At 47.0% G+C, this 27,139-nt stretch overlaps 1 protein-coding gene across 9 annotated transcripts in view; it reads right to left on the bottom strand.

The window, feature by feature from the left end:
• Positions 1–1,775: 1,775 nt before the first annotated feature.
• LOC148862317 (uncharacterized) overlaps positions 1,776–27,139 on the bottom strand; it is a 39,256-nt gene continuing 13,892 nt past the window's right edge. For 2 of the 9 annotated variants that reach the window (XM_088981665.1, XM_088981664.1), the window contains exons 3-4: positions 6,062–6,151; positions 1,983–2,169 (exon numbers count right to left, since the gene is read on the bottom strand). In XM_088981665.1, coding sequence (XP_088837791.1) covers positions 2,127–2,169; positions 6,062–6,151 — 133 coding nt within the window. In that variant the 3' untranslated portion in view covers positions 1,983–2,126. Of the gene's footprint in view, positions 2,195–5,857; positions 6,152–6,348; positions 6,423–27,139 lie in introns of those variants that run through there. The other 7 variants (XR_016110925.1, XR_016110927.1, XM_088981667.1 and 4 more) reach the window with 6 other exon arrangements.

The raw sequence follows: 27,139 nt of genomic DNA, 5'->3' as shown, positions 1-27,139 counted from the left end.
GCTATCTGGCTTAGATTTTTCATCTAACTAATGGATAAGCACAAACCTATACTTTGCATTGAAATTTAATTAATTATAATGGAGAAATAAAGATAAAACACTAAACCACCTCATCAAACAAACTTAAAAAGCTTAAGCCGTTAGGTGAGGTCTCGAAATAGTTTATTCTCTAACAATCACATATGGATTTTCACTTTTAATGCCAAAGCTCGTTCATTCTTGTAAGTCCATTTATAAGACATAAATATAAATTCCACTTTTTGATTAACATCTTTAAATCATATTTCTCTTTTTTTCATCAAATATTTGCTTGCGGGAATCATTAATTAAGATTTATTTGAGTAAAATGGCAAACCAATCCATGGAGAACAGATTCATTGCAAAATTGCATTTAAAAAAAAAATACATGATTCATAGATTCTTCCTCTACAGAACTAGGGGTGTTCATTGTATGGTCCAAACCGCAAAACCAGACCAAATTTGCAATTTGGTTCAGTCTGTACTTAAAAATGTTTTGGTTCGGTTTGACATTTTCTTAAGTTGTGGTTTATGATTTTAGTTTGGTTTATTGGACTTTATGAACCAAATCAAACCATAAATCGAAATAATATATATATATATATATATATAAAATCTTTTATAATAAAATAATTAAATAAAAGTTTTAACTTTTAGAGGTATTATTTGGGCTTTCTTATTAGTTAAGCTCAATAGAACCATAGAATGGCTCAAAGTCCCTAAACTGTATTAGAAACCACACTAAACAGCAATTTACTAATCAGTTCGACTTTCATGCTAAAATAGTTTGGTTTGGTATGTGAATTTCTCAAACTACAATTTATTGGTTTGATTTAAGATCTTCTCTAAGTCACACCGAACCAGACTGTAAACATCCCTATGCAGAACATAATGGGCATAACTGCATAAGAATCAATATTCACCCCTCTTTTTTTTCTTTTTAGTGAAAACCCTCAAAGAAGCCAAAATTTCAGCCGACATTTTACGTTTCGTATTTTTCCCAACATTTTCTTCATATTTCTCGTATAACCGAAAGAGTATTTATAAAAGGGTGTTCTTCGGTGTGACTGTTTTCCTTATTCTTATATTTTGTTGTGAGTTCTAAAAAGCAAATTAAAATCATCTGGTTTGAAAACAAACTGTTTCTTAGAATAAAAATATGGAAAACATGTCCTGAGTTGTAAATGTGTCTTTCATTTTTAAAACTAAAACAAAACACATTTTCTTGAATTTCTGGTTTAGAAATCATGTTTTTATTTAATTTAAATCATACAATATTTCTCATCATCTTTCAATAAACATATAAACTTCGACATTGGTTTTTGTTTTATAAACCACCATTTTGATGTTTCAAACGTAAACATTTTTTTAAAAGAAAAGCAATATATTTTTACTTCTCAAAACAAAAACACTAATCAAAAACAAAAACATTTACGTTATAGAACACCCCTAAGGGTGTCAATTGTGTCCCCTGATTTTATAACTTTAAAAGTTAAATGCTTTCTTTTCTTATTTAGGCTTTAGAGTCCCACGGCAACCGCCGCACAGAGCACTAGTTTAAAAGCTCAAACTTGACATTATTATTAGTGTGAGAATGTTGACTTCAAGGTCCCATACTACTACATAATGTTTAGGTCCCTATGAAATGTCACATTCAACTCACTTTAATTTACAACCATACAAGAACATTGTATACATGGGACTAATGGCATGAATGAACTCTATAAGGGACCACCTATATATGGAACTTTCAAACAGGATTCCAAAGGAAAAAAACAATAGAGGATATAAATCTTTTCTTTTAGGTTCTTCAACCTTTAAACAAGTTCCCGACACTATATCTTGAGGTGTCGTTAGAAAAGATAGCATCTTTTGTGTCCCGAGGGTCACATGGCCACCTTATCCATCTATTTTTAAAATACATACATATATACATATACATAAAAAAGTTATTATTCTCCATCAATTACACGCCCTACATTATCTAAAAAAATGCATGCAAATTAGCCAAAATACAAATTTCACTGTCACACACATACACAGATTGAGAGAGAGAGAATGGCTCAAGTGAAGAGTTGTAAGGGATACAGAGCATAACATGAGCTGAATCAGATAGCTTTACACCCACAACTTGTATTGGCATGAGGGACCCTACAAGAAAAGCAAATTCCCAGACCTGGCAAGTGTTCCATTTGAGAAATTGTTCAAAAACTTAATTTGTAACAATGAGAGGCAGGTGCAATCATAGAGCTAATCTGGAATCAAACAACTTCCTGGTCCTGCTGGTGTCGAGAAAGGTCACAACACCATGCATGAACTATAGATAAGTATTGATTTAAAAGATAGCTATCGTACTTTCCACTGAGACAGTAAATCAGCAACTAGGCAAATAAGTAATGTCTTTTTGGATTCATTCATCTTTGGTTCAATAACAATAAGAGCTTTTTTTCAGGGGCGGAGTTAGGATTTTCTTTTGAGGTGGGGGAAAAAAGTAATAAACATGGAAGCAAAAGTTAGTAAATATAGGTAGGGGACCAAAATATAGATAAGGTTAAAATGGGTATTGTAGGGATTTTCAAGGCATACGGCCCCCCTCTGCCACCTCCTGGCTCCGCCCCTGCTTTTTTTTATGGTTTTTAAAACTGGATGGTCAGACCAGAAAAACCCGGAACCGATCAGGTAACTGGTTCCATTTTACCGCAAAATCATTATTTCACCAAAAACCGTTGATTTAGTCAATAGATAGCTGATAGCTGATTAGGGCAGTTGAACTGTTCAAATTGATCTTGCACGGACATCCGCAGCAAGTGAAGCTAAAGCAGAAGCAGCAGCTGAAGCAACTGGAGAAACAGCAAGAGCAAGAGTCAAGCTGGATCGCTCATTCCAACCTCAACAGGTGATCCATCTGTTTGATTTAAACGGTCAGACCGTTTGACCAAAAAATCAGGCCCCTGACCAGTTTATTGTCCGATTCGATTATAAAAACCTTGCTTTTTCCAACCATTTTTTTTACTTATATGCTTTCGCTGATCCAAGTGGAATCTGCAGAGGTGCTTGTGACACCGCTAGAACAAATGCTAAGCTTACTAACAAGATGAGGTTTAGGTTTAGGGGGTGATTACCGATGAAAATTTGCTTTCAGATGCTTTAAATTTAAAGAGCTTCTTTTTGGATGCTCAATAGATATTTAGATGTATGGATGGATCCCAAATGCGTAGTCACTATTATTACACCGTTAACGCATAAATACAATACACAAATGAATAAATAAAAATAAGCGAGATTCTACCTATACGTGTAACGTGTAACTAAACTAAAGACACATACATCCATGCCCAAATGCAGGAGGAGGATACACATAAATAAAAATGCATGCACCCAAACCAAATTGAGGTTCATGCACTTAAGAGAGAAAAGGACACGGACCCCAACCAAGAGTTGCCTCCGACTCAAGTTGCTGGGTTAGGAATTTGGATTATGATAATGATTCTATACGAGTTGAGGCTCCGCAGCTGGAGTTGTCCAATGAACCAACAAGTATCATCCCTTTTAATAATCCGCTTGTTAAAATATACAACCCGACAACTTTGGCCTTACAAACACAACCCCAGTCATCCTCCAACCAAATGCATTATCATTCCTCGTTCCTCCAAATATGCCAACATCATAAAACCCTGTTCCTCAGCTGGAAAACTATAGGCGAAAACATGAACTGGGTGGAGTTAGATTTGACTATTTAAGGTGAATTAATTATAATCCATCTCAACGTATTAAAGCCCTATTACTCTAACCTAACCCCCTCTCTCTCAGATCCTTCATCCTCAGCAAAGCCAGCCTACCCCAATCCAAAATTCCAAATCAGTCGTTTTTAAGCATGTTGAATACACACCTTCATTTTCTAATTGATGTCAACCAAGAAAATAGGTCCAACTCGGGACGAGTTAGATCAGATTTAGGTTGGCCACAGCCCAACCCTTCCTGCTAAGCCTGCTCCTATAGTAACCCGATTTTAACCCATTATTTTCAGCTCTAATCCAGGCCGCCGCTAATCTTGTATTAATGTGCACATGGCTGAGAAGATGCACAAACATCCCGCCCCGCCTCTCCCATCTCTCTACACCTCTACAACGAAAGAAATGCATGTCTATATAACGTATGCGCCAGGGTTAAGACTGTAGGGAGCTTTACTTATTCACACATGTATGGGAAATGTACAAGTGTATATGAACAATATGGATTCGGAACAAGTTGAGCTACCCAATACCTCAACTTCAAATTTAAGGGTCCGTTCGAAACCAGAATCGGAAACAATATAGTATTTCCCAACCCTCTATCCAAGTTGCAAAATCCCCCGACCTACCACCCGTCGGTAGTTATTGCTTTAATTCCCCCTTCAGGAAACAATAAATTAATAATGATAATGAAGTGCATTTGCAGCCATCCTGAGGCACGTTAGTGTTCATTTTAGGACCGCATATACATATCCTTCCTAGTTTTGTCAAAGAGAGCTCCGTCGTCGCGTATTCGTCGTCGTCATCATATTATTCACACAAGTCAAAAACTTGGGCCGGGTTGGCCCGAACCCAACCCAAAAAAATTAGATTGGGTTGGGTCAGGTTGATGTTCAGGTTAGGATTAGGGTTGAAATTTATGAACCCAATTTTATAAAATATATGTTGTATATAATATATAATATACATTGATTAATTTGTTTAGATGCATGATATTTGTATAGCCCCCACCACATAGTATCATGTATTTCTTTTAAGATAATCACTTCACTTAATCCTAATCAGAAAGACCAAGACCTTAATAACATTATTTTATGTTTTTTTTTTTTTAATTTTAATCTTCATCTCCTCTATGTTGCTTGACACCCAAAAAATATCTATTGTAACCCATAACTCATAATATTCTATAATCATTTCTAACACTTGTTTTTCTGAATTTTGTACCAAAAGAACAAAAAAAAAACATCAACAAACAAATACTAATGAAACATAGGATTAATATATGTAGTGAAAGTTGAGTTAAGATCTAAAATCGAGAAATTCTATGTGGTTTTAAGGGATGGAAAAAAGGTTGGGTTGGGTTAGGGTTGAAGGAATTTAGTTAGGGTTGGATTGGTCGGGTTGGGTTAGGGTTAGGGTTGGGGTTTAAAACTTAGGGTTAGAATAGGACTGGCCTCAACCCGATCTAACCCGGCCCAACTTGCAGCCTACACACAGTGGGCATAAAGAGGGCATATATGTCCTTTATTCTCACTTCAGAAACTACCCACTCATAACTATTCAGAAACTACCCACTTATAAGTTAATAAATGTATAAAAACTGCCCATGGATTATAAATAGTTTTGTCTTTAGAATATTGCTACATGCAAATGCATGTACACATTTACTAGTAGTAGAAATGTGTGAATCACATCCAAGGTCGGATTCAAGAATCGAGATCAAAAACCCGTGTAACTAACTACAGCTAAGCTAAATAAACTCCACGTGTTGTAATAGAGTTGTTGGCCAATAGAGGGAAATTCAGGACAACAACTATCAACTCCTTGGTGAGTGTACAAGTTCTTGTAGCGGCAATCTGTTCGTTTTTCAAATATAAAGTTTTGCTTTGGCCTGGGCCAAAATCAATGAACCACCAAGATGCCTAAAACGTTATCTGCATTTATAAATCACATTTTGCAAACAAATGACTATAAAAAATCAAGGCCAACTAAAAGACTACCAGAGAAGGTGTTCTGTATCAAATTTTGATGCATCTGCAGTGGACCATCCACAAGCAAAATTAGATTGCGAAAGGACAGGACACGACAAAGACTACCAGAGAGCGATATACCATCAATGAAACAAGACTTTCATGAGTTTCAACATGCTTCTTAACATTGACCAAATCCAAAAAAAAAGGGGAAAGGGAAAAAGGAAATACGAGGTACAGAACAGATTTCATTGTCCTTTCTTTTGTAAAAAAAAAGTTACTGTTAAAGTCATGCTTAAATAAAGATGCAAACTCTATGAAATTGAAAGGCAAACAACTCACTCAAGCACTAGAAAATATATTTGCATGGGCGAACTTTCTAATATGCAATTCAAGAGGTTGCTATCGTCAAGTTTGAATAATCTTTGCAACCTGGACCAGAAAACCAAGAAAAGCATCAAGTACAATTCACAGGAATACGAGTCTTCCACAAAACAACACAGATGAGACCCTCCAGATGAATGAGAATTTTTATCAGTAACGAAAGGAATAGATAAGAACAGGAAAACCCCTGGTCAGCCAAAAAAAAAGCACCCTCCATACCCCCAAAAACCTACCTCTGGAGATCCATGCGTAATATAAATCATGCCTCTCTACACCCCACTCTTCATAGTGTGTCCACATAGATATTGCATTAGTAACCCTGAATTTTAATTTTATTACGGGTGAAAAAGTGAATATACAGCCGAGGATTGCATACCAATATCATGTAGCAACAAAATTCCAAAATGGCATCATCTACTTTCAAACGATCTTATGTTATAAGAAGTATTAGGACTTATTGAAGGCTTTACAATACTACTTATAATACTGTGACCTATTAAAGGCAGATGTTATGAAAATCTTAGAAGAATTTCATGACAAAGCTGCCTTAAAGCACAGCTTGAATGCCACTTTCATTTCCCTAATACTGAAGAAAGACAGCTGCTGAATTAAAGGACATTCATCCTATAAGTTTGATTGGAAGTGTATATAAATTATTTGCTAAGTTGCTTGCAAGCTAGGCTGAGGAAGGTGATGGACTCTATTTATCTGTCTGTCAGGGGCATTTGTGCACAATAAGCACATTCATGATGGAGTCCTTGTAGCCAATGAGCTAATTGATTATTGAAAATGGAGCAGCAAGAATGTGGCTGTGTCAAAGATTGACTTTTGAAGTGAACAACAGGTCCAAGATAGCTCTTCTCCAGCTTGCCGATGACATACTCTTCTTTGTGATGCCAAAATGGATAAAGCTGTCCATCTAAGATACCATCCAGTAATCGAACCCCAAGAGTCCACTTTGGTGATGTGCCTAAAACGGCTTTTTGACTACAAAGGGGTGATTCAAATTTGTATGTTGCCCTTTGGACTCATCACTAACTGATGGAGCGCAATCTGACCAGTCTTAGTTGTCAACAATTTCGCTTCTGACTGGAGCGATGGGGAGCCTGAAACGGAGAAGATGAGGGAACTCCGGGGGAACCCGGTGAGATAACTCCGAAGCTCAAGTTAGTATTCTCTCAAAGGCAAAGTATAGACCAGATGGCGCAAAGTTCACATACCTTGTTGTTGGGGGTAGGGGGCCTTTTATAACCACTTTGCGCACTCGCTCCGAAGCCCTTGTCAGGTCGGGTATGATTACCCTTGCTTCTGTCAGTTTGGGTGTCGTCCTTTCTGCTAGGACAAAACCGCCACTGCTCTTTGTTGGAGCCGTCTCTGTAACTAGAGATGGCGATGTCAGGAGGCGGTGGCAGGTGGCCGTTTGGAGTGCGACCGTCAAGCGTCAGATCCCAAGTCAACCAGGTGCGCCGCCCTTGGGTACGGACCTCCTCGGTGTCAGGCATGGTACGGTTTGTTTGGTTTTGGTGTCCTGAGGGCGATGTGGTGGAGTGGTTAGCGAGGCGAAGTCTTGAGTTTGGAGGTGTGTCCTGTATTGCTAAGGGCAGGCCAGTTCGGCGAGGTGTGTCCCGAACTGCTATAAGGCAGGCCGGTTCGGCGAGGTGTGTCCCGAACTGCTATAAGGCAGGCCAATTCGGCGAGGTGTGTCCCGAACTGCTATAAGGCAGGCCGGTTCGGGTTACTGTCTGGCTTGGGGCTGAAGGGAGAGTTTGGGCTCCTAGTAGGGAGTTCGGTCCGCTGGTTTCTCCCCTTGGTGCTCGCGCCTTAGGCGTGCTTTTGTGACGAGCTGTTGCCTTTGCTACGTGTTGCGTAACTGTGAGGTCGGGCCAAATCTTCCTTCATCAATTGCCCCCACTCCTCGCGCCAAGGGTCTTGCCCTGGCGAGGGGAGTTTGCGAGGTGGTAGGTGGATTTGTCCCGTTCGAATCTTGACAGCGCGAGGTGCTTTGCTAGGGTTCTTCGGTTTTTCTGGAGCGTCCGAAAAGGCGAGAGACGTGCCTACTGCTTATAAATGTTGACGGATGTGGCAGTGCGCGTTTATTTTAAATTTCAAAAAATCGCGCTGCTGGGACGTGACAGCGGGTCTTTCAATTTTGAAAAGAGCGCGCCACTATCGTTTTGAGACGTGCACTGGCAGTTGTCAGTTGCAGAGAGACGTGTGCGGCGCGTTGTCAGTTTCAGAAAGACTTGTGCCGGTGCGTTGTCGGTTTCGGAAAGACGTGTGCTAACGTTTCATTCATTTCGAAGAGACGTGCGCCAATCACGTCTCGATCTCAGGGGACGTGCGGTCAGCGCGAATGCGGGCCGTCGGATTGGCTTTGATCTGCACTGTGGTTCTTGGTTACTGTAGCTATAAATAGTAGGGGACCCCAGTTGATTTGTCACTTCTGCGGTTTGCTTCTTAAGCTCGTGTCCAACTTTTCAGCTCGCATCCAAGCCTTTCAGTTCGCGTCTAGGCTTGTTACTTCGTCTTCAAGGTTTTTGGCTTGTTCCAGTCTTCGGAGCCTTCAAAACTTTTTTCCGGTGAGTACCTTCCTAAATCCACCTGTTCTCCTCGATGTCTAGCTTTGATAGCTCAAACGATTCTTCAAGTAGGACTGATGTAGGTTCTACGAACCGAGCCGTTTCCCCCGACTGCCTTAGTGATCCTGAGGTGGAGCTTGAGGATGACCTCGAACCCGTAGGCTGAGCCGCTTCGGGCAGTTTGGTGTCTACCTCTCGTCGAGGTCGGATGCTAGACAGGTTTGGTCCTTCGACCATGACGCCCGAGAGGCTCCAATCTCTACTCATCTCTTACAATCTGCCTGGGAGGTACACCTATTTCATTCCTTCGATAGCTTTCCTTGGGAACACGGTCCTGATGAGATCGTGATTTTTCGAGAGCAGCTCGCTGCGGGGCTGCGACTGCCTTTCCACCCCCTTCTCGTCGAGGTCATAAACCACTTCGGCGCTACTGTTGGCCAGCTTCATCCGAACTCTATTCGGAACCTGGTGGGGACAGTCTCCCTTTTTTGCGAACAGAACTTCCCTTTAGACTTGGAGATATTCTCCTCTATTTTAACGCTCAAAAAACAAGCGGGTTCTCTTCCCGGGGGAAGACGGGTGTATTACCTGTCTCCTCGCCCGGGTTTCAAGCTTCTGCGCACGAACTTCCTAACAGGGTTCCGGCGTGGAAGCGGGATTACTTCGGGGTGCGAAGTGCACAAGGGTGGCCTTTTCAGACCGGGTGGGGGGAGGTTGCTCCGGATTCTGGTGTCACTCTCGATAAAGAGACGGTGAAGGGCCTCCGGCAATGGGCACGGCAAGGTTTAAAGTGCCATCAGTACTTAACAGAGGCCAAGGTTATTGCGGCCGGCCTAAGTTCGGGTAGGTTTCTTAGCTCAGGTTTCTTGTTTGCTTATTCTTTCATTTTTTCTGATGCCGAACTCTTTTCTGCAGGTGTGATGGACGCAGAGAGGACTCGTGGGGGGCACCTGTTCCAAGGCATGAAGAGGAGGAAGCGGGTCGCCAAGCGAACTCGTACCGAGCTACCCCAGGATGAGGAGCCTCAAGTTCCAAGGCCACTCACCAGAGGATCTGCCCAGGGAGCCCGAGGTGGCTCCTCCGGTGCACGAAGCGGCCGAGGCGCCTTACGCTGAGACCATTCACACGGGTGCTCCCGCCTACTCTAGTGCCCCTGCTTACTCTGGGTCCGCCCATACGCGGGATGGGCCCTCGGGTTCGGGAGCTCAAGTGCGTGTTGTCGCCGAACTACGCTCTTCAGAAGAGTAGGGAGGCTACTTTCCCTGAGGAGATCGCGGCGTGGACCGATCTTCCCTTGAATCAGGTCGCCTGCCGTGCCATAACTCATGCTATGGTGGCAAGTCAGATTTCGCCTGCCTTCTTTATTTTCTATCCTTCTTGCTGTTGTCGCTCATTTGTTTCTTTTGGTAGCTGAACTCTTCTATTCATGCCTTAGCGGCCCAGGTGGAGAGGAGCTCGCAACAGGCGTGGGCTGCTAAGGCGGCCGCTCATGCTGCCGAAGAGGCTTTTCGTGTCGCCGAGGCAAATACCCGAGCTGCTGAGGCAGCCGCTCATGCTGCCTTAGTGGCTGCTCGCATTGCTATGGCCAGGCAGGCGATGTCTCAGTGAGATGCCGAGGCCATGGGGGTAGTCGTGAAGCATATGGCGGACCTGAGGTTGGACCTGCAGCATCAGGTCGAATACCTTCAAGAGGACAACAGGGAGAAGACGCAGATTTTTTCCCAAGGTACTGAAGATGCCAAGAAGAAGGCCGTTGAAGACTACATTGCATCGCCGCGTTTTGACGACCTGATGGTGGATTCTTATAGAAGGGGATTCAAACTAAGCCGGTGGATGATCCGGAACACGTATCCCGACCTCGACGTTAGTGCCATATCCACTTCGCGTATAACTCAGGAGATGGCCAATGCTGCCGATGGCGAGCCGGAGTCTGAGGGCAAGGAAGGGCCTTCGGGTGTCATTGAAGTGCCTTCAGATGGGGAAGAAGTAGCTCCGGGCTTGTAATAATTTTTTTTTTGTACTCTTCCTTTTCTTGCAAAGAAATAGACAATCTTTTTAGTTAAGTGTTCTTTTTTCCGAACTGATAACATGCCCGATCTGTTTCTTACCCGGGTCATTGTACTCGCGCGACCTGTTTCGGTGTTTAATACTTGGTCTCTGCTCCGCTTTATTCTTTTGATTGATATTTTGCCGAGCTGATAATATGCCCGACTTTTCTTTGCTCGCTCATGCCGAGGCTCCTCTTGTTGGCTCTGCATCTTGGCCCTAAGGCTCTTGTAGCGATTTCGTCCACTTCGCTTGGCAGTTTATAGGTAGTATCGCCTTAAGTTAACAATGTTCCACGCTCAGGGTACTTGTTTGCCTTCCAAGGTTTCGAGCTCGTATGCCCCCCCGAGCGCTCTCTTTACTATATAGGGCCCTTCCCAATTTGGTCCAAGTTTGTCCACGCCGGGTTCAGGCACCATAATCCTTCGGAGAACCAGGTCACCGACTCGGAAGCTTCGCTGCTTTACTCTGGTGTTGTAGTAGTGAGCTACCTGCTGCTGGTAGGCCGCTGTCCGGATGTGCACGAGGTCTCTTACCTCGTCCAGTAGATCAAGGTTGGTACGTAACTCATCTCCGTTCTTTTGATCGTCATATGTTTCTAGTCGCAATGTTGGTATTTCGATTTCTGTCGGGATTACTGCTTCAGTGCTGTAGGTGAGATTGAAGGGGGTTTCCCCCGTGGCGGTTTTTTTTGTAGTTCGGTGAGCCCATAAAACACTTGGTAGCTCTTCCGCCCACAACCCCTTAGCTCGATCTAGACGTGCTTTCAGTCCGCGCAGAATGGCTCTATTCATTACTTATGTCTGACCGTTTGCCTGCGGGTGCGCGACTGATGTGAAATTCTGCCGAATCCCCATTATCTGGCACCACTCTTGAAACTTGATATCCTCGAACTGCTTGCCGTTGTCGGAGATCAGTACCCGAGGCAACCTGAAGCGACATACTATGTTCTTCCAAAAGAAGTTCTGTATGTTTCGGGCCGTAACTGTTGCCAGAGGTTCGCCTTCTATCCACTTTGTGAAGTAATCTACTACCACCACTAGGAATTTTCTCCCACCTGTTGCTGGCGGAAATGGCCCCAGGAGGTCGATGCCCCATTGTGCAAAGGGCCATGGGCTGGCGAGGTATTTGAGGTTGGAAGCAAGCTGATGGTGGATATTGGCGTGCTTCTGACACTTGTCGCATTTTCTGACGAGCTCGACGGCTTCTGCCTTCATCGTTGGTCAGTAGTGTCCTTGTCGAAGTGCTTCTTGGGCGAGTGCTCTACCCCCCAAGTGTCCGCCGCACAGACCTTCATGAGTGTCACGGAGTATGAGCTCGGCTTCGGCAGGTCGCAGGCAACGGAAGTAGGGGAGCGTGTAGGACCGTCGGTACAAACGTTCGTCAATTATGACGTATTTGGCTGCCTGGCGCTGCACCCTCTTGGTCGCATTGCGGTCTGCAGGGAGGGTTCCATCTAGCAAGAAGCTCGCGAGTGGGTCGATCCAGCTCGGCTCTGCTTCGAGGACGGGAGCGACCTCCTCTGCCCCACCAAGAATACTAGGCCGAGGTAAGTCCTCTATGTACACGGTTCTCATGTTGTTGTGACTTGTGTTGGCTAACCGGGACAGAGCGTTGGCCTCAGTGTTCTCTGACCTCGGGAATTGCCTGATGAAGTGTGACTGGAAGTTGAACAGGGCCTCTTTTACTTTCGCTAAGTATGCGATCATGGGGAGCTCGCGTGCTTCGTACTCGCCCATAACCTAGTAGACCACGAGCTGGGAATCGCTACAGATGACTATGTGCTTTGCTCTTACCTTTTGCGCTCGGTTCAGTCCGGCTATCAATGCTTCGTATTCTGCCTCGTCGTTAGATGCCGCGAACTCAAAGCATAGTGCGTATTCCATTTGTGCCACCCGGGCCACATAAGACTATTCCAGCCCCGCTGCTTTGCTGGTTCGAGGAACCATCTACGTGAAGGATCCAGGGCTCCTCATCCCAGTTCGCGCTTGGCCTGACCAGGAGAGATGCCACACTGGCTGCTACTTCACGAGGTTCAGACTCTATTGGCCTGGGAGCTCCGGGTTCGCCCGAACTGGAGACCTCGGGCTCAACCTGTTGAGGGGCTTCGAGGCTAAAAGTGCACTCGGCGATAAAATCTGCCAAGGCTTGAGCCTTAATTGCGGTCCGTGGTTTGTACTGGAGATCGTACTCGCTGAGTTCGATGGCCCACTTCGTTAGCCGACCGGAGACCTCGGGCTTGAGCAGGACTTGTCTCAGGGATTTGTCGATTAAGACGACGACGGTGTGAGCTTGGAAGTACGGGCGGAGTTTTCGAGCTGAAATCACCAATGCGTATGCTATTTTTTCTATCTGCGGGTATCTCGTCTCTGCTCCCTACAGAATTTTACTAACGTAATAGACAGACCGCTGAACCTGATCTACTTCCTTTATTAGTACCGAACTTACCACCTCGTCGCTCGGCGAGAGGTACAGTTCTAAGACCTCGCCCTCCTCGGGTCTGGCTAAGGTTGGCACAGTGGCGAGGTATGTTTTTAGCTCGTCGAACGCGAGCTGGCAATCTCGGGTCCATTCGAACCCTTTGCCTTTGATTGCCTTAAAGAAAGGCAGGCAGTCGTCTGACGATTTGGATATGAAGCGGCTCAGAGCAGCTATGCGGCCGTTTAGCCTCTGAACTTCTTTTAATTTCCAGGGTGGTCTCATATCAAGGATGGCCTTTATTTTGTCCGGGTTGGCCTCAATACCGCGCCGGTTGACAATGTACCCTAGAAATTACCCGAGGTGACACCGAAGACACATTTGTTTGGGTTTAGTCTCATTCTATATTGACGCAGAATTTGGAAGACAGAATCCAAGTCTTTTATTAATTCCTGCGAGAACTGTGTTTTGACGACCATGTCGTCTACATAACATTCTATTTTCGTGCCGATTAAGGGCCGAAAAAGCTTATTTACAAGTCTTTGGAAGGTCGCCCCAGCATTCTTTAGTCCGAAGGGCATGACCTTGTAACAGTACAGGCCGAACTCGGTTATGAAGCTGTTTTTTTCCTCGTCGGACTGGTCCATCTTGATCTGGTTGTAGCCTGAATAGGCGTCCAGGAAGCTTAGCAGTTCATGTCCCGAGGTCGCGTCCACTAGGCGGTCAATTCGGGGCAGGGGGAAGCAGTCTTTTGGGCAAGCTCGGTTCAGGTCGGTGTAGTCGACGCACATGCGCCACTTGCCGTTAGCTTTTATCACCAGCACTGGGTAGGCTACCCAGCTCGGGTAATGAACTTCCCTTATGAAGTCCTCTGCAAAGAGCTTTTCGACTTCTTCGTCGACCGCCCTCCAGCGCTCCGGGGCTAAGTTGCGTTTCTTCTGTCTAATGGGTCTGACTACAGGGTCAGTGTTAAGTTTGTGATTTATAAGGCCAGGGTCAATACCGGGAATATCTGCCACGGACCGTGCGAAAATATCTAAATTTTGAAGAAACTCACTAGTTCGGTTTGTAGAGGCTCCTTAACGGAAGCACCGATTTGTAGCGTTCGCGCCGGATCTATAGCCGAGGTCGGGACTGCGACCGTTTCCTCAATGGGCGAAGCTCGTTCCTCACCCTGCTCCAGTCGAGGTCGTCGGCTGCCTTGGTTTTTCCCTTTAGGGCGGCAACATAGCATTTGCGGGACTCAAGTTGGTCGCCCCGCGCTATCCCCACACCGAAGTCCGTGGGGAACTTCATTGCCAGATAATAGGTGGAGACCACTGCACGCAGAATGTGCGTAATTGGCCGCCCTATTATGGCGTTGTATGGGGAGGGAGTTGCGACCACCAGGAAATCGTGGTCGAGTCTTACTGCGCACGGCCATGTGCCGACTTCCACAGGTGTTGTTATCTTCCCCAGGGGCCTGACTTCCTCTCTGCTGAAGCCCACTGGAGGAGTGTTCGCGGGCTTCAACTCGCTTTTCTGCAACTGTAATTAGTCGAACGCCGATTTGAAGAGGATGTCTGCCGAACTGCCCGAGTCCACAAGTACGCGCCGGACTTCGAAGTCGTTGATCCTTACTTTTATGACGAGCGCATCGTCGTGGGGATAGTGAACACCTCGCGTGTCGTCTTCTGTGAAAAAGATCAGTTCTTCTATCTTTGGCCTATTTGGAGGGTTCTGCTCCTCTCAGGCCGCCACGCGAACTGACGTCCGTGCTGCTGCCGACATGCAACCTGCTACCACCGAACCGTCGACTATTACGTGGATGGTTCCCCGAACTGGCCTCTCTTCTGGGGGGAGGTCGCTGCAAGGCTTCGACTGGTCTGTTGCTCGACTCAGGGGCATCATTTCCGTGTTCCCCTTGCCGACCTGCTTTATTACTATTGTCATTATGTACAAAATTTCTCAAGTACCTGCGACGGATGAAACCCTCTATCTCGTCCCGGAGATTATTACATTGCTCGGTACTATGACTGTGATCTTTATGAAAACTACAGTATAGATTTTTGTTCCTTTCGTTTGGGTTGCTCTTTAGGCGAGGTGGCCACTTTATGTAGGGGGCGTCCTTGATTGTCATCAAGATCTCGGTCCGCCTTGTGTTCAACGGCGTGTAATCCGTCCGAACTGCTAAGGGAGCTCGAGACGGCTGGCTTGGCTTCGCCTCTCGTGCCTGGCTTCTTCTGTCACCTGGGTTGGAGGGCTCGCCTTCTCTTTTTCTTTTTTCAACCCCGCCTTCGGTTCTTTGGTTGATTTCTTCCTCCGTTCTTTGTGCATTACTCCTCTTTTGGCCGCTGCGAGCTGTACCGCGGGGTTTAACCGAGGAATCCGTAAACATGCTTCATTGAACCGCTTGATGTAGCTCCAGATGGGTTCTCCTTCTCTTTGGATTACCCCGAAGATACTTTCCTCGGTTCTGGGGCACCGCTTGCTAGTAATAAAGTGGGCAGCAAAGATTTGCACGAACTGGGCCCAGCTTCTTATTGACCAGGAAGTTAGGTTCCGGTACCAGGTGCGGACCACCCCCCTGAAGGTGGTGGTGAAGGCCACGCACATGCATGACTCGCTGGCCCTAGCGAGGTGCATGTGACTGGAATGCGTCGACGTAGCCGTTGGGGTCAAAGAACCCATCATACTTGTCCAGAGATGGAAGTTTTAAGTCTCTGGGCAAGGGGACTGCTAGATGTTCTGTTGAAAGGGGGGCCAGTTCGGCGAGGTGTGTCCCGAACTGCTATAAGGAAGGCCAGTTCGGTGAGGTGTGTCCCGAACTGCTATAAGGCAGGCCAGTTCGGCGAGGTGTGTCCTGAACTGCTATAAGGCAGGCCAGTTCGGGTTACTGTCTGGCTTGGGGCCGAAGGGAGAGTTCGGGCTCCTAGTAGGGAGTTCGAACCGCTGGTAGGGGAGTTCGGTCCGCTGGTTTCTCCCCTTGGTGCTCGCGCCTTAGGCGTGCTTTTGTGCCGAGCTGTTGCCTTTTCCACGTGTTGCGTAACTGTGAGGTCGGGCCAAATCTTCCTTCATCACTAACCATTCAAACTTTATGTTGCTGATGAATGATATTTTTAGTCCATACATGTAGTGGTTTGTTTTGACTTTCATCGATAATGTCATAGGGTACAACTCCAAGTGTTGGAACTCCAATTGGGCTCAACACTTGGAGTTGTACCCTATGAAGTTATTGAAAAAAAAAAACAAGAGAAACCACCTAATGTATGAACTAAAAATATCATTCATCAAAATCTGAAATAGGGAAGGGGCATTAATGAGCAATGTTTTAAAATGCGGAGGCGTGATGCGAGGCATTCCACTACCTAGAGGCGTGAGGAGTAGTTCAGAACGCAAGAGGCGTAAGCCTCCCAAACACAAGGAGGCGTAAGCCTCCTTAAGAGGAAGGGGGTTAGGAGGAGGAAGGGGAGGAGTACGCCTTCCCTTTTCCTTTTCTTTCCTTTTCTCTTCTTTTCTTCTCTTTCTTTTTCTTTCCCTTCCCTTTCCTTTCCTTTCCTTTCCTTTTTTTTCCTTTTTTTCTTTTTTTTTCTGTCTTTTTATATAAGATGTGCATGAGGCGCATGAGGCGTACGCCTCTAGCACGCCTCTTGCACCTGAGGCGTATGCCTCAAAGGTGTCAGCGCCTCTAGCATACGCCTCAGGGCGTTTTGGGAGTGCCTCTAGGCATACGCCTCCCATGCCTTTTAAAACACTTGAGTCCAATGGGCAACACAAAAAAATTGTAGTACCCTCAGTAGTCCTAAACCTATGTTAGCCACATAATCATAGTGAGCTCTTATTTAATAGTGACCCAAACTCATGTACAACTCAAAAAATACTATTACAACACGTAACTCATTCAACAATTGATCCACTATATTACTGGAAATCAGTCTTCCACTGTAATATATCGAGGGCAAGGTACACTATGCAAAACCTCCAAGTACGATGTTTCTTCTGGACTTGCAAAATAGCTGATCTGTAGGGACTGGTTGAATACTTCAGCCAGTAAGTATGTGGAAGGGCTTGCAAAATAGCTGGTTGAATACTAGAATTGAAACGTAAGAGAGTGCATCCCTTACCAATGAAATCTCTGGACGATGAATTTTGATCTATTCAAAGGTGTCTCAGTCAACGACCTCAACAGAGATGCTTACTCTTTCTTATTTCTCCCTCACCACCACCAGTCATCTTTGAGGGTTCCTGAACCTATTAGGGAAGGTGAGATGATATTGAATTTTGATGGAAGCGCTTTAGGTAATCCTGGATTAGCAGGTATTGGAGGAACACTTAGGGATGAAAGGGGGAACATCTATTGGACTTTCAGTGGCCCAATAGGCGTGGCAGATTCCACAAAGGCTGAAGTAATGGCTACCCTCACAGGAATCAGAATAAAAAAGCTTGGGAATTCAACATGTCACAATAGCAGGTGATTCAGCAAATACTATAAAATGGTTAAGAGGTAAAGAGGGGGGGCCTTGGAGATTAAGTCACTATTTAGATGAGGCCAGGGACTCCTTGGACTGCCTAAATGTAAAGTTAGTTTGGATTCCTAGGGAACACAACCATACAGCAGATGGCTTAGCTAAATGTGGTGTATTCTTAGAGCAGCTATATAGCGACAAGCTTCCTCCATTGTAGTTTGTAGGGGTTCTTCCCCTGCGTTGTAAATCTCCTCATGTACCTCTCTTTTAATTAATGAATCTTGGTTAATATTTCTCAAAAAAAAAAAAAAAAAAAAGAACCCTACAGGATCCAATGCGCCATACTTCTATTGCTGGCTTGTTCAGCAAGAGGCCAAAAATTCCCAAACCTTCTACTTCTTCATTAAAGTGGACTCTTATTTAATTGTCACCCAACCTCAAGTCTGGCACAAAAAATACTATAACGACCCGTAACTCATCCACCAAAGTACTAGAAGTCGGTTTTGCACCATGATATATTGAGGGCATGGTACTCTATGCAGAACCTCCAAGTGTGATGTCCCTTTTGGAATTGCAAAATAGAAGATCAGTAGGGACCAGTTGATGGTTGAATATGTCCCTTAGCTAGGAGCTCATCCACTAACTACTCAATTTTGGACTTCGAACAATGTAGATAACTTTATGGCCTTGAGTTAATGGGTGGAGCTGATAGGACAATGGCAATTTGGATCTTAGCATCATGTAAGAGGGAGATCTTAAGGATCGATAAAAACGTATTGGAACTTCTATCTTAAGAGTCTCATAGAGCGTTCCTAAATCTCTTATGAATATTTCAGCCACTATAATCAAAATGTAAGTATGTGAAAGGGTTGAGAAGTGGGCATTTTCTTATCAGCCACTGTGACCAGTCCAACCAATTTGTCGTTTGAAGAGGAAGAGCATAGACATAACCCACATTGAATTCTTCCCATAATAGCAACATGACTTGAGAGGTTGAAATAACCCTACAGGATCGAATGCGACATACTTCTATTGCCGGCTTGTTCAGCAAGAGGCCACACATTCCCAAACCTTCAACTTCTCCATTAAAGTGGACTCCTATTTATTTGTGACCCCGGCCTCAAGTCCAACACAGAAAAAACTAATACCACCTGTAATTCATCCACTATAATACTGGAAATTGGTTTTGCACCGTGATATATTAAGGGCATGGTACTCGATGGAAAACCTCTAGTTGTGTTGTTTCTTCTGGAATTTGAAAATTGGAGATCAATAGGGACTGGTTGATGGTTGAATATGTCCTCATGAAGGAAGATTTGGCCCGACCTCACAGTTACGCAACACATGGCAAAGGCAACAGCTCGGCACAAAAGCACGCCTAAGGCACCAAGGGGAGAAACCGGTTGACTGAACTCCCCTACCAGCGGTCTGAACTCCCTACTAGGGGCCCGAACTCACCCTGGCCCCAAACCAGACAATAATCCGAACTGACCAGCATGTAACAGTTCGAGACATACCTCACCGAACTGGCCTGCCTTGTAACAGTTCGAAACACACCTCGCCGAACTGGACTGCCTTGAAACAGTTCGAGATACACCTCGCCGAACTGGCCTGCTTTATAACAGTTCAGGATACACCTCGCCGAACTGACCTGCCCTATAGCAATACAAAACATACCTCCAAACTCAAGACTTCGCCTCGCTCACCACTCCACCACATCGCCCTCAGGGCACCAAAACCAAACAAACCGTACTATGCCTGACACCGAGGAAGTCCGTACCCAAGGACGGCGCACCTGACTGACTTGGGATCTGACGCTTGACGGCCGCACTCCAAACGGCCACCTCCCACCGCCTCCTGACACCGCCATCTCCAGTTAGAGAGACAGTTCCGACAAAAGGCAATGACGGTTATGTCCCAACAGAAAGGACGACACCCAAACTGACAGATGCAAGGGTAATCATACCCGACCTGACAAGGGCTTCGGAGCGAGTGCGCGAAGTGATTATAAAAGGCCCCCTACCCCCAACAACAAGGTATGTGAACTTTGCGTCATCTGCTCTTTACTTTGCCTTTGAGAGAATACTAACTTGAGCTTCGGAGTTATCTCACCGGGTTCCCCCCGGAGTTCCCTCATCTTTCCCGTTTCAGGCTCCCCATCGCTCCAGCTCAGAGGCGAAATCGTTGACAGCTAAGACCGGCCAGATTGTGCTCCATCAATTGGCGCCGTCTGTGGGAACGCTTCTAAAAGCCTCCCTCTAAATCTCTCTTACCCACCCTTATTTCAAAAACTCCAACACCCATGGCCTCCTCCAACAGTGTCGGACGTGGAACAGAAACAGCCACTACCGGAGAGCAACTCCATGTTCCAGTGGTGTGCATTAGGCAGCTCACTAGAATCAAAATGTAAGTATGTGAAAGGGTTGAGAAGTGGGCATTTTCTTATCAGCCACTGTGACCAGTCCAACCAATTTGTCGTTTGAAGAGGAAGAGCATAGACATAACCCACATTGATTTCTTCCCATAATAGCAACATGACTTGAGAGGTTGAAATAACCCTACAGGATCGAATGCGACATACTTCTATTGCCGGCTTGTTCAGCAAGAGGCCACACATTCCCAAACCTTCAACTTCTCCATTAAAGTGGACTCCTATTTATTTGTGACCCCGGCCTCAAGTCCAACACAGAAAAAACTAATACCACCTGTAATTCATCCACTATAATACTGGAAATTGGTTTTGCACCGTGATATATTAAGGGCATGGTACACGATGGAAAACCTCTAGTTGTGTTGTTTCTTCTGGAATTTGAAAATTGGAGATCAATAGGGACTTGTTGATGGTTGAATATGTCCTGATGAAGGAAGATTTGGCCCGACCTCACAGTTACGCAACACATGGCAAAGGCAACAGCTCGGCAAAAAAGCACGCCTAAGGCACCAAGGGGAGAAACCGGTTGACCGAACTCCCCTACCAGCGGTCTGAACTCCCTACTAGGGGCCCGAACTCACCCTGGCCCCAAACCAGACAATAATCCGAACTGACCTGCATGTAACAGTTCGGGACATACCTCACTGAACTGGCCTGCCTTGTAACAGTACGGAACACACCTCGCCGAACTGGCCTGCCTTGAAACAGTTCGAGATACACCTCGCCAAACTGGCCTGCTTTATAACAGTTCGGGATACACATCGCCGAACTGACCTGCCCTATAGCAATACAAAACATACCTCCAAACTCAAGACTTCGCCTCGCTCACCACTCCACCACATCGCCCTCATGGCACCAAAACCAAACAAACCGTACTATGCCTAACACCGAGGAAGTCTGTACCCAAGGACGGCGCACCTGACTGACTTGGGATCTGACGCTTGACGGCCGCACTCCAAACGGCCACCTGCCACCACCTCCTGACACCGCCATCTCCAGTTAGAGAGACGGTTCCGACAAAAGGCAATGACGGTTCTGTCCCAACAGAAAGGACGACACCCAAACTGACAGATGCAAGGGTAATCATACCCGACCTGACAAGGGCTTTGGAGCGAGTGCGCGAAGTGATTATAAAAGGCCCCCTACCCCCAACAACAAGGTATGTGAACTTTGCGTCATCTGCTCTTTACTTTGCCTTTGAGAGAATACTAACTTGAGCTTCAGAGTTATCTCACCGGGTTCCCCCCGGAGTTCCCTCATCTTTCCCGTTTCAGGCTCCCCATCGCTCCAGCTCAGAGGCGAAATCGTTGACAGCTAAGACCGGCCGGATTGTGCTCCATCAATTGGCGCCATCTGTGGGAACGCTTCTAAAAGCCTCCCTCTAAATCTCTCTTACCCACCCATATTTCAAAAACTCCAACACCCATGGCCTCCTCCAACAGTGTCGGACGTGGAACAGAAACAGCCACTACCGGAGAGCAACTCCATGTTCCAGTGGTGTGCATTAGGCAGTTCACTAGAATCAAAATGTAAGTATGTGAAAGGGTTGAGAAGTGGGCATTTTCTTATCAGCCACTGTGACCAGTCCAACCAATTTGTCGTGTGAAGAGGAAGAGCATAGACATAACCCACATTGATTTCTTCCCATAATAGCAACATGACTTGAGAGGTTGAAATAACCCTACAAGATCGAATGCGACATACTTCTATTGCCGGCTTGTTCAGCAAGAGGCCACACATTCCCAAACCTTCAACTTCTCCATTAAAGTGGACTCCTATTTATTTGTGACCCCGGCCTCAAGTCCAACACAGAAAAAACTAATACCACCTGTAATTCATCCACTATAATACTGGAAATTGGTTTTGCACCGTGATATATTAAGGGCATGGTACTCGATGGAAAACCTCTAGTTGTGTTGTTTCTTCTGGAATTTGAAAATTGGAGATCAATAGGGACTGGTTGATGGTTGAATATGTCCTCATGAAGGAAGATTTGGCCCGACCTCACAGTTACGCAACACATGGCAAAGGCAACAGCTCGGCACAAAAGCACACCTAAGGCACCAAGGGGAGAAACCGGTTGACCGAACTCCCCTACCAGCGGTCTGAACTCCCTACTAGGGGCCCGAACTCACCCTGGCCCCAAACCAGACAATAATCCGAACTGACCTGCATGTAACAGTTCGGGACATACCTCACCGAACTGGCCTGCCTTGTAACAGTTCGAAACACACCTCGCCGAACTGGCCTGCCTTGAAACAGTTCGAGATACACCTCGTCGAACTGGCCTGCTTTATAACAGTTCGGGATACACCTCGCCGAACTGACCTGCCCTATAGCAATACAAAACATACCTCCAAACTCAAGACTTCGCCTCGCTCACCACTCCACCACATCGCCCTCAGGGCACCAAAACCAAACAAACCATACTATGCCTGACACCGAGGAAGTCCGTACCCAAGGACGGCGCACCTGACTGACTTGGGATCTGACGCTTGACGGCCGCACTCCAAACGGCCACCTGCCACCGCCTCCTGACACCGCCATCTCCAGTTAGAGAGACGGCTCCAACAAAAGGCAATGACGGTTCTGTCCCAACAGAAAGGACGACACCCAAACTGACAGATGCAAGGGTAATCATACCCAACCTGACAAGGGCTTCGGAGCGAGTGCGCGAAGTGATTATAAAAGGCCCCCTACCCCCAACAACAAGGTATGTGAACTTTGCGTCATTTGGTCTTTACTTTGCCTTTGAGAGAATACTAACTTGAGCTTCGGAGTTATCTCACCGGGTTCCCCCCGGAGTTCCCTCATCTTTCCCGTTTCAGGCTCCCCATCGCTCCAGCTCAGAGGCAAAATCGTTGACAGCTAAGACCGGCCGGATTGTGCTCCATCAATTGGCGCCGTCTGTGGGAACGCTTCTAAAAGCCTCCCTCTAAATCTCTCTTACCCACCCTTATTTCAAAAACTCCAACACCCATGGCCTCCTCCAACAATGTCGGACGTGGAACAGAAACAGCCACTACCGAAGAGCAACTCCATGTTCCAGTGGTGTGGAACAGAAACAGCCACTACCGGAGAGCAACCCTCCTTCGTTGAACATCCCTCTTCCACTCCCCATTGAAACGAACTTCGCGGAACCAATTGTTGTCCCACTGTCAACCCGCTAGAACTAGCTGGATGATCTAATGCAATGCATGCGAGCAATGCAGGCCCAAATGCAGCAATTCCAGGAGCACCAACTCCAGCAACACCAGGTACTGCACCACCTCTCCCAACACCATTATCAGCAACAATTCCCCCAGCTACCCTTAAACCAGCCACTGCTCCCCCCCAGCACCCTGTTTCGAAGCCGGTCAAGGCCTCCCCTCAAGGTGGACGACCTCACCAAGGAGAAGCTTCCCGACCCCAGAACCCCCCAAATAGCCAGGCCTCATCCCCAGGCCGAAAGCAAAGAAAGATCACCCCCCGCCTCACAGCTCGCGGGTGTGTCAAGAACCTCGCCCACAGTCACCTCGGCGCTCCAGGCCCGAGTTCCCACTCACGGAGAACCGGTTCAGCGCCCTAGCAACAGGCCAACATTCCGGGCCCATCGAGCTCGGCAACACGGAGGCCAGCAGCGCCAGCACCAGGCCCACTCCAAGAAGGCGCCGGCGAAGTCGCCGAACTGCTACCCGTGTCTTACCCGAGCTCAGAGGCAAGGAAGAGACGAGCTCAGGCGAGGTAAAAACCGTCCCATTTCTCTCAGTTCCTTCCCCCCTTTCAACAGAACTTCTGGCAGTCCCCTTGCCCAGAGACTTCAAACTTCCATCTCTGGACAAGTATGATGGGTCATTTGACCCCAACGACCACGTTGATGCATTCCAGTCGCAAATGCACCTCGCTAGGGCCAGCGAGTCATGCATGTGTGTGGCCTTCACCACCACCTTCATAGGGGTAGTCCGCACCTGGTACCAGAACCTAGCTTCTGGTTCAATAAGAAGCTGGGCCCAGTTCGTGCAGATCTTCACCGCACACTTTGTTACCAGCAAGAGGTGCCCCAGAACTGAGGAAAGTATCTTCGGGGTAATCCAAAGAGAGGGAGAACCCATCCGGAGCTACATCAAGCGGTTCAATGAAGCATGCTTGCAGATCCCTCGGTTAGACCCCGCGGTACAGCTCGCCGCAGCCGAAAGAGGGGTGACGCACAAAGAATTCAAATGGCACATGGTGGCCAGCCAGCCAGCAACCGTAGCCGACTTCCTCAAGCTTGCGGGCAAGTTTATGAGAACAGAGGAAGAGATCAACCAGAGAGCCGAAGGCGGGGTTGAAAAAAGAAAAACAGAAGGCGAGCCCTCCAACCCCGACGACAGAAGAAGCCAGAACCAAGAGGCGAAGCCAAGCCAGCCGTCCCGAGCTCCCTTAGCAGTTCAGACGGATTACACGCCGTTGAACACAAGGCGGACCGAGATCTTGATGACGATCAAGGACGCCCCCTACATAAAGTGGCCACCTCGCCCGAAGAGCAACCCAAACGAAAGGAACAAAAATCTATACTATAGTTTTCATAAAGATCACGATCATAGCACTGAGCAATGTAATAATCTCCGCGACGAGATAGAGGGACTCATCCGTCGCGGGTACTTGAGAAATTTTGTACATTATGACAATAGTAATAAAGCAGGTCGGCAAGGGGAACACGGGAAGGGTGTCCCCGAGTCGAGCAGCAGACCGGCCGAAGCCTTGCAACGACCTCCCCCAGAAGAGAGGCCAGTCTGGGGAACCATCCACGTGATAGTGGGCAGTTCGGTGGTGGCAGGATGCACTTCGGCAGCAACACGGACGTCAGTTCGCGAAGCAACCCGAGAGGAGCAGAACCCTCCCTAGAGGCCGGAGACAGAAGAACCGATCTTTTTTACAGAAGACGGCGCACGAGTTGTTCACTACCCCCACGACGACGCGCACGTCATAAAGCTAAGGATCAGCGACTTCGAAGTCCGGCACGTACTGGTGGACTCAGGCAGTTCGGCGGACATCCTATTCAAATCGGCGTTCGACCAATTACAGTTGCAGAAAAGCGAGTTGAAACCCGTGCACACTCCTCTGGTGGGCTTCAACGGAGAGGAAGTCAAGCCCCTGGGGATGATAACAGTACCTGTGGAAGTCGGCACATGGCTGTGCGCGGTAAGACTCAACCACGATTTCCTGGTGGTCGCGACCTCCTCCCCATACAACGCCATAATAGGGCGACCAATTACGCATATTCTGCGTGCAGTGGTCTCCACCTATTATCTGGCGATGAAGTTCCCAACGGACTTCGGTGTGGGGGTAGCGCGGGGCAACCAACTTGAGTCCCGCAAATGCTATGTTGCCGCCCTAAAGGGAGAAACCAAGGCAGCCGACGACCTCGAACTAGAGCAGCCTGCGGAGCAGGGCGAGGAATGAGCTTCGCCCACTGAGGAAACAGTCACAGTCCCGACCTCGGCTACAAATCCGGCGCGAACACTACAGATCGGTGCTTCCGTCAAGGAGCCTTTGCGAACTGAACTGGTGAGTTTCTTACTTCAAAATTTAGATATTTTTGCATGGTCCGCGGCAGATATGCCCGGTATTGACCCCGGCCTTATAAATCACAAACTTAACACTGATCCTGTAGTCAGACCCATTAGACAGAAGAAAGCAACCTAGCCCCGGAGCGCTGGAGGGCGGTCGACGAAGAAGTCGAAAAGCTCCTCGCAGCAAACTTCATAAGGGAAGTTCATTACCCAAGCTGGGTAGCCAACCCAGTGCTAGTGAAAAAAGCGAACGGCAAGTGGCTCATGTGCGTCGACTACACCGACCTGAACCGAGCTTGCCCAAAAGACTGCTTCCCCTGCCCCGAATTGACCACCTAGTGGACGCGACCTCGAGACATGAGCTGCTAAGCTTCCTGGACGCATACTCAAGCTACAACCAAATCAAGATGGACCAGTCCGACGAAGAAAAAACCAGCTTCATTACCGAGTTCGGCCTGTACTGTTACAAGGTCATGCCCTTCGGGCTAAAGAATGCTGGGGCGACCTTCCAAAGATTTGTAAATAAGCTTTTTCGGCCCTAAATCGGCACGAAAATAGAATGTTATGTAGACGATATGGTCGTCAAAACACAGTTCTCGCAGGAATTAATAAAAGACTTGGATTCTGTCTTCCAAATTCTGCGTCAGTATAAAATGAGACTAAACCCAAACAAATGTGTCTTCGGTGTCACCTCGGGTAAGTTTCTAGGGTACATTGTCAACCGGCGCGGTATCGAGGCCAACCCGGACAAAATAAAGGCCATCCTTGATACGAGATCACCCCGGAAAGTAAAAGAAGTTCAAAGGCTAAACGGCCGCATAGCCGCTTCATGTCCAAATCGGCAGACCGCTGCCTGCCTTTCCTTAAGGCAATCAAAGGCAAAGGGTTCGAATGGACCCGAGATTGCCAACTCGCGTTCGACGAGCTAAAAACCTACCTCGCCATTGTGCCAACCTTAGCTAGACCCGAGGAGGGAGAGGTCTTAGAACTGTACCTCTCGGCGAGCGACGAGGTGGTCAGTTCGGTACTAGTAAAGGAAGTAGATCGGGTCCAGCAGCCCGTCTATTACGTTAGTAAAATTCTTCAGGGAGCAGAGACGAGATACCCGCAGATAGAAAAAATAGCGTACACACTGGTGATTTCAGCTCGAAAACTCCGCCTGTACTTCCAAGCTCACACCGTCGTCGTCTTAACCAACAAACCCCTAAGACAAGTCTTACTGAAGCCCGAAGTCTCCAGTTGGCTGACGAAGTGGGCCATCGAACTCAGCGAGTACGATCTCCAGTACAAACCACGGACCGCTATTAAGGCTCAAGCCTTAGCAGATTTTATCGTCGAGTGCACTTTTAGCCTCAAAGCCCCTCAACAGGTTGAGCCCGAGGTCCCCAGTTCGAGCGAACCCGGAGCTCCCAGGCCAATAGAGTCTGAACCCCGTGAAGTAGCAACCAGTGTGGCTTCTCTCCTTGTTAGGCCAAACGCGAACTAGGATGAGGAGCCCTGGATCCTTCACGTAGATGGTTCCTCGAACCAGCAAGGCAGCAAGGCTGGAATAGTCTTATGCGGCCCGGGCAGCACAAAATTGG

Source organism: Nelumbo lutea, chromosome 3 (genome assembly GCF_056320005.1).
Source record: "Nelumbo lutea isolate HS-2025 chromosome 3, American lotus-T2T, whole genome shotgun sequence".
Classification (NCBI taxonomy): Eukaryota; Viridiplantae; Streptophyta; class Magnoliopsida; order Proteales; family Nelumbonaceae; genus Nelumbo; species Nelumbo lutea.
Note: the sequence above shows the minus strand (reverse complement) of the source record. Positions and strands in the feature narration are given on the sequence as shown.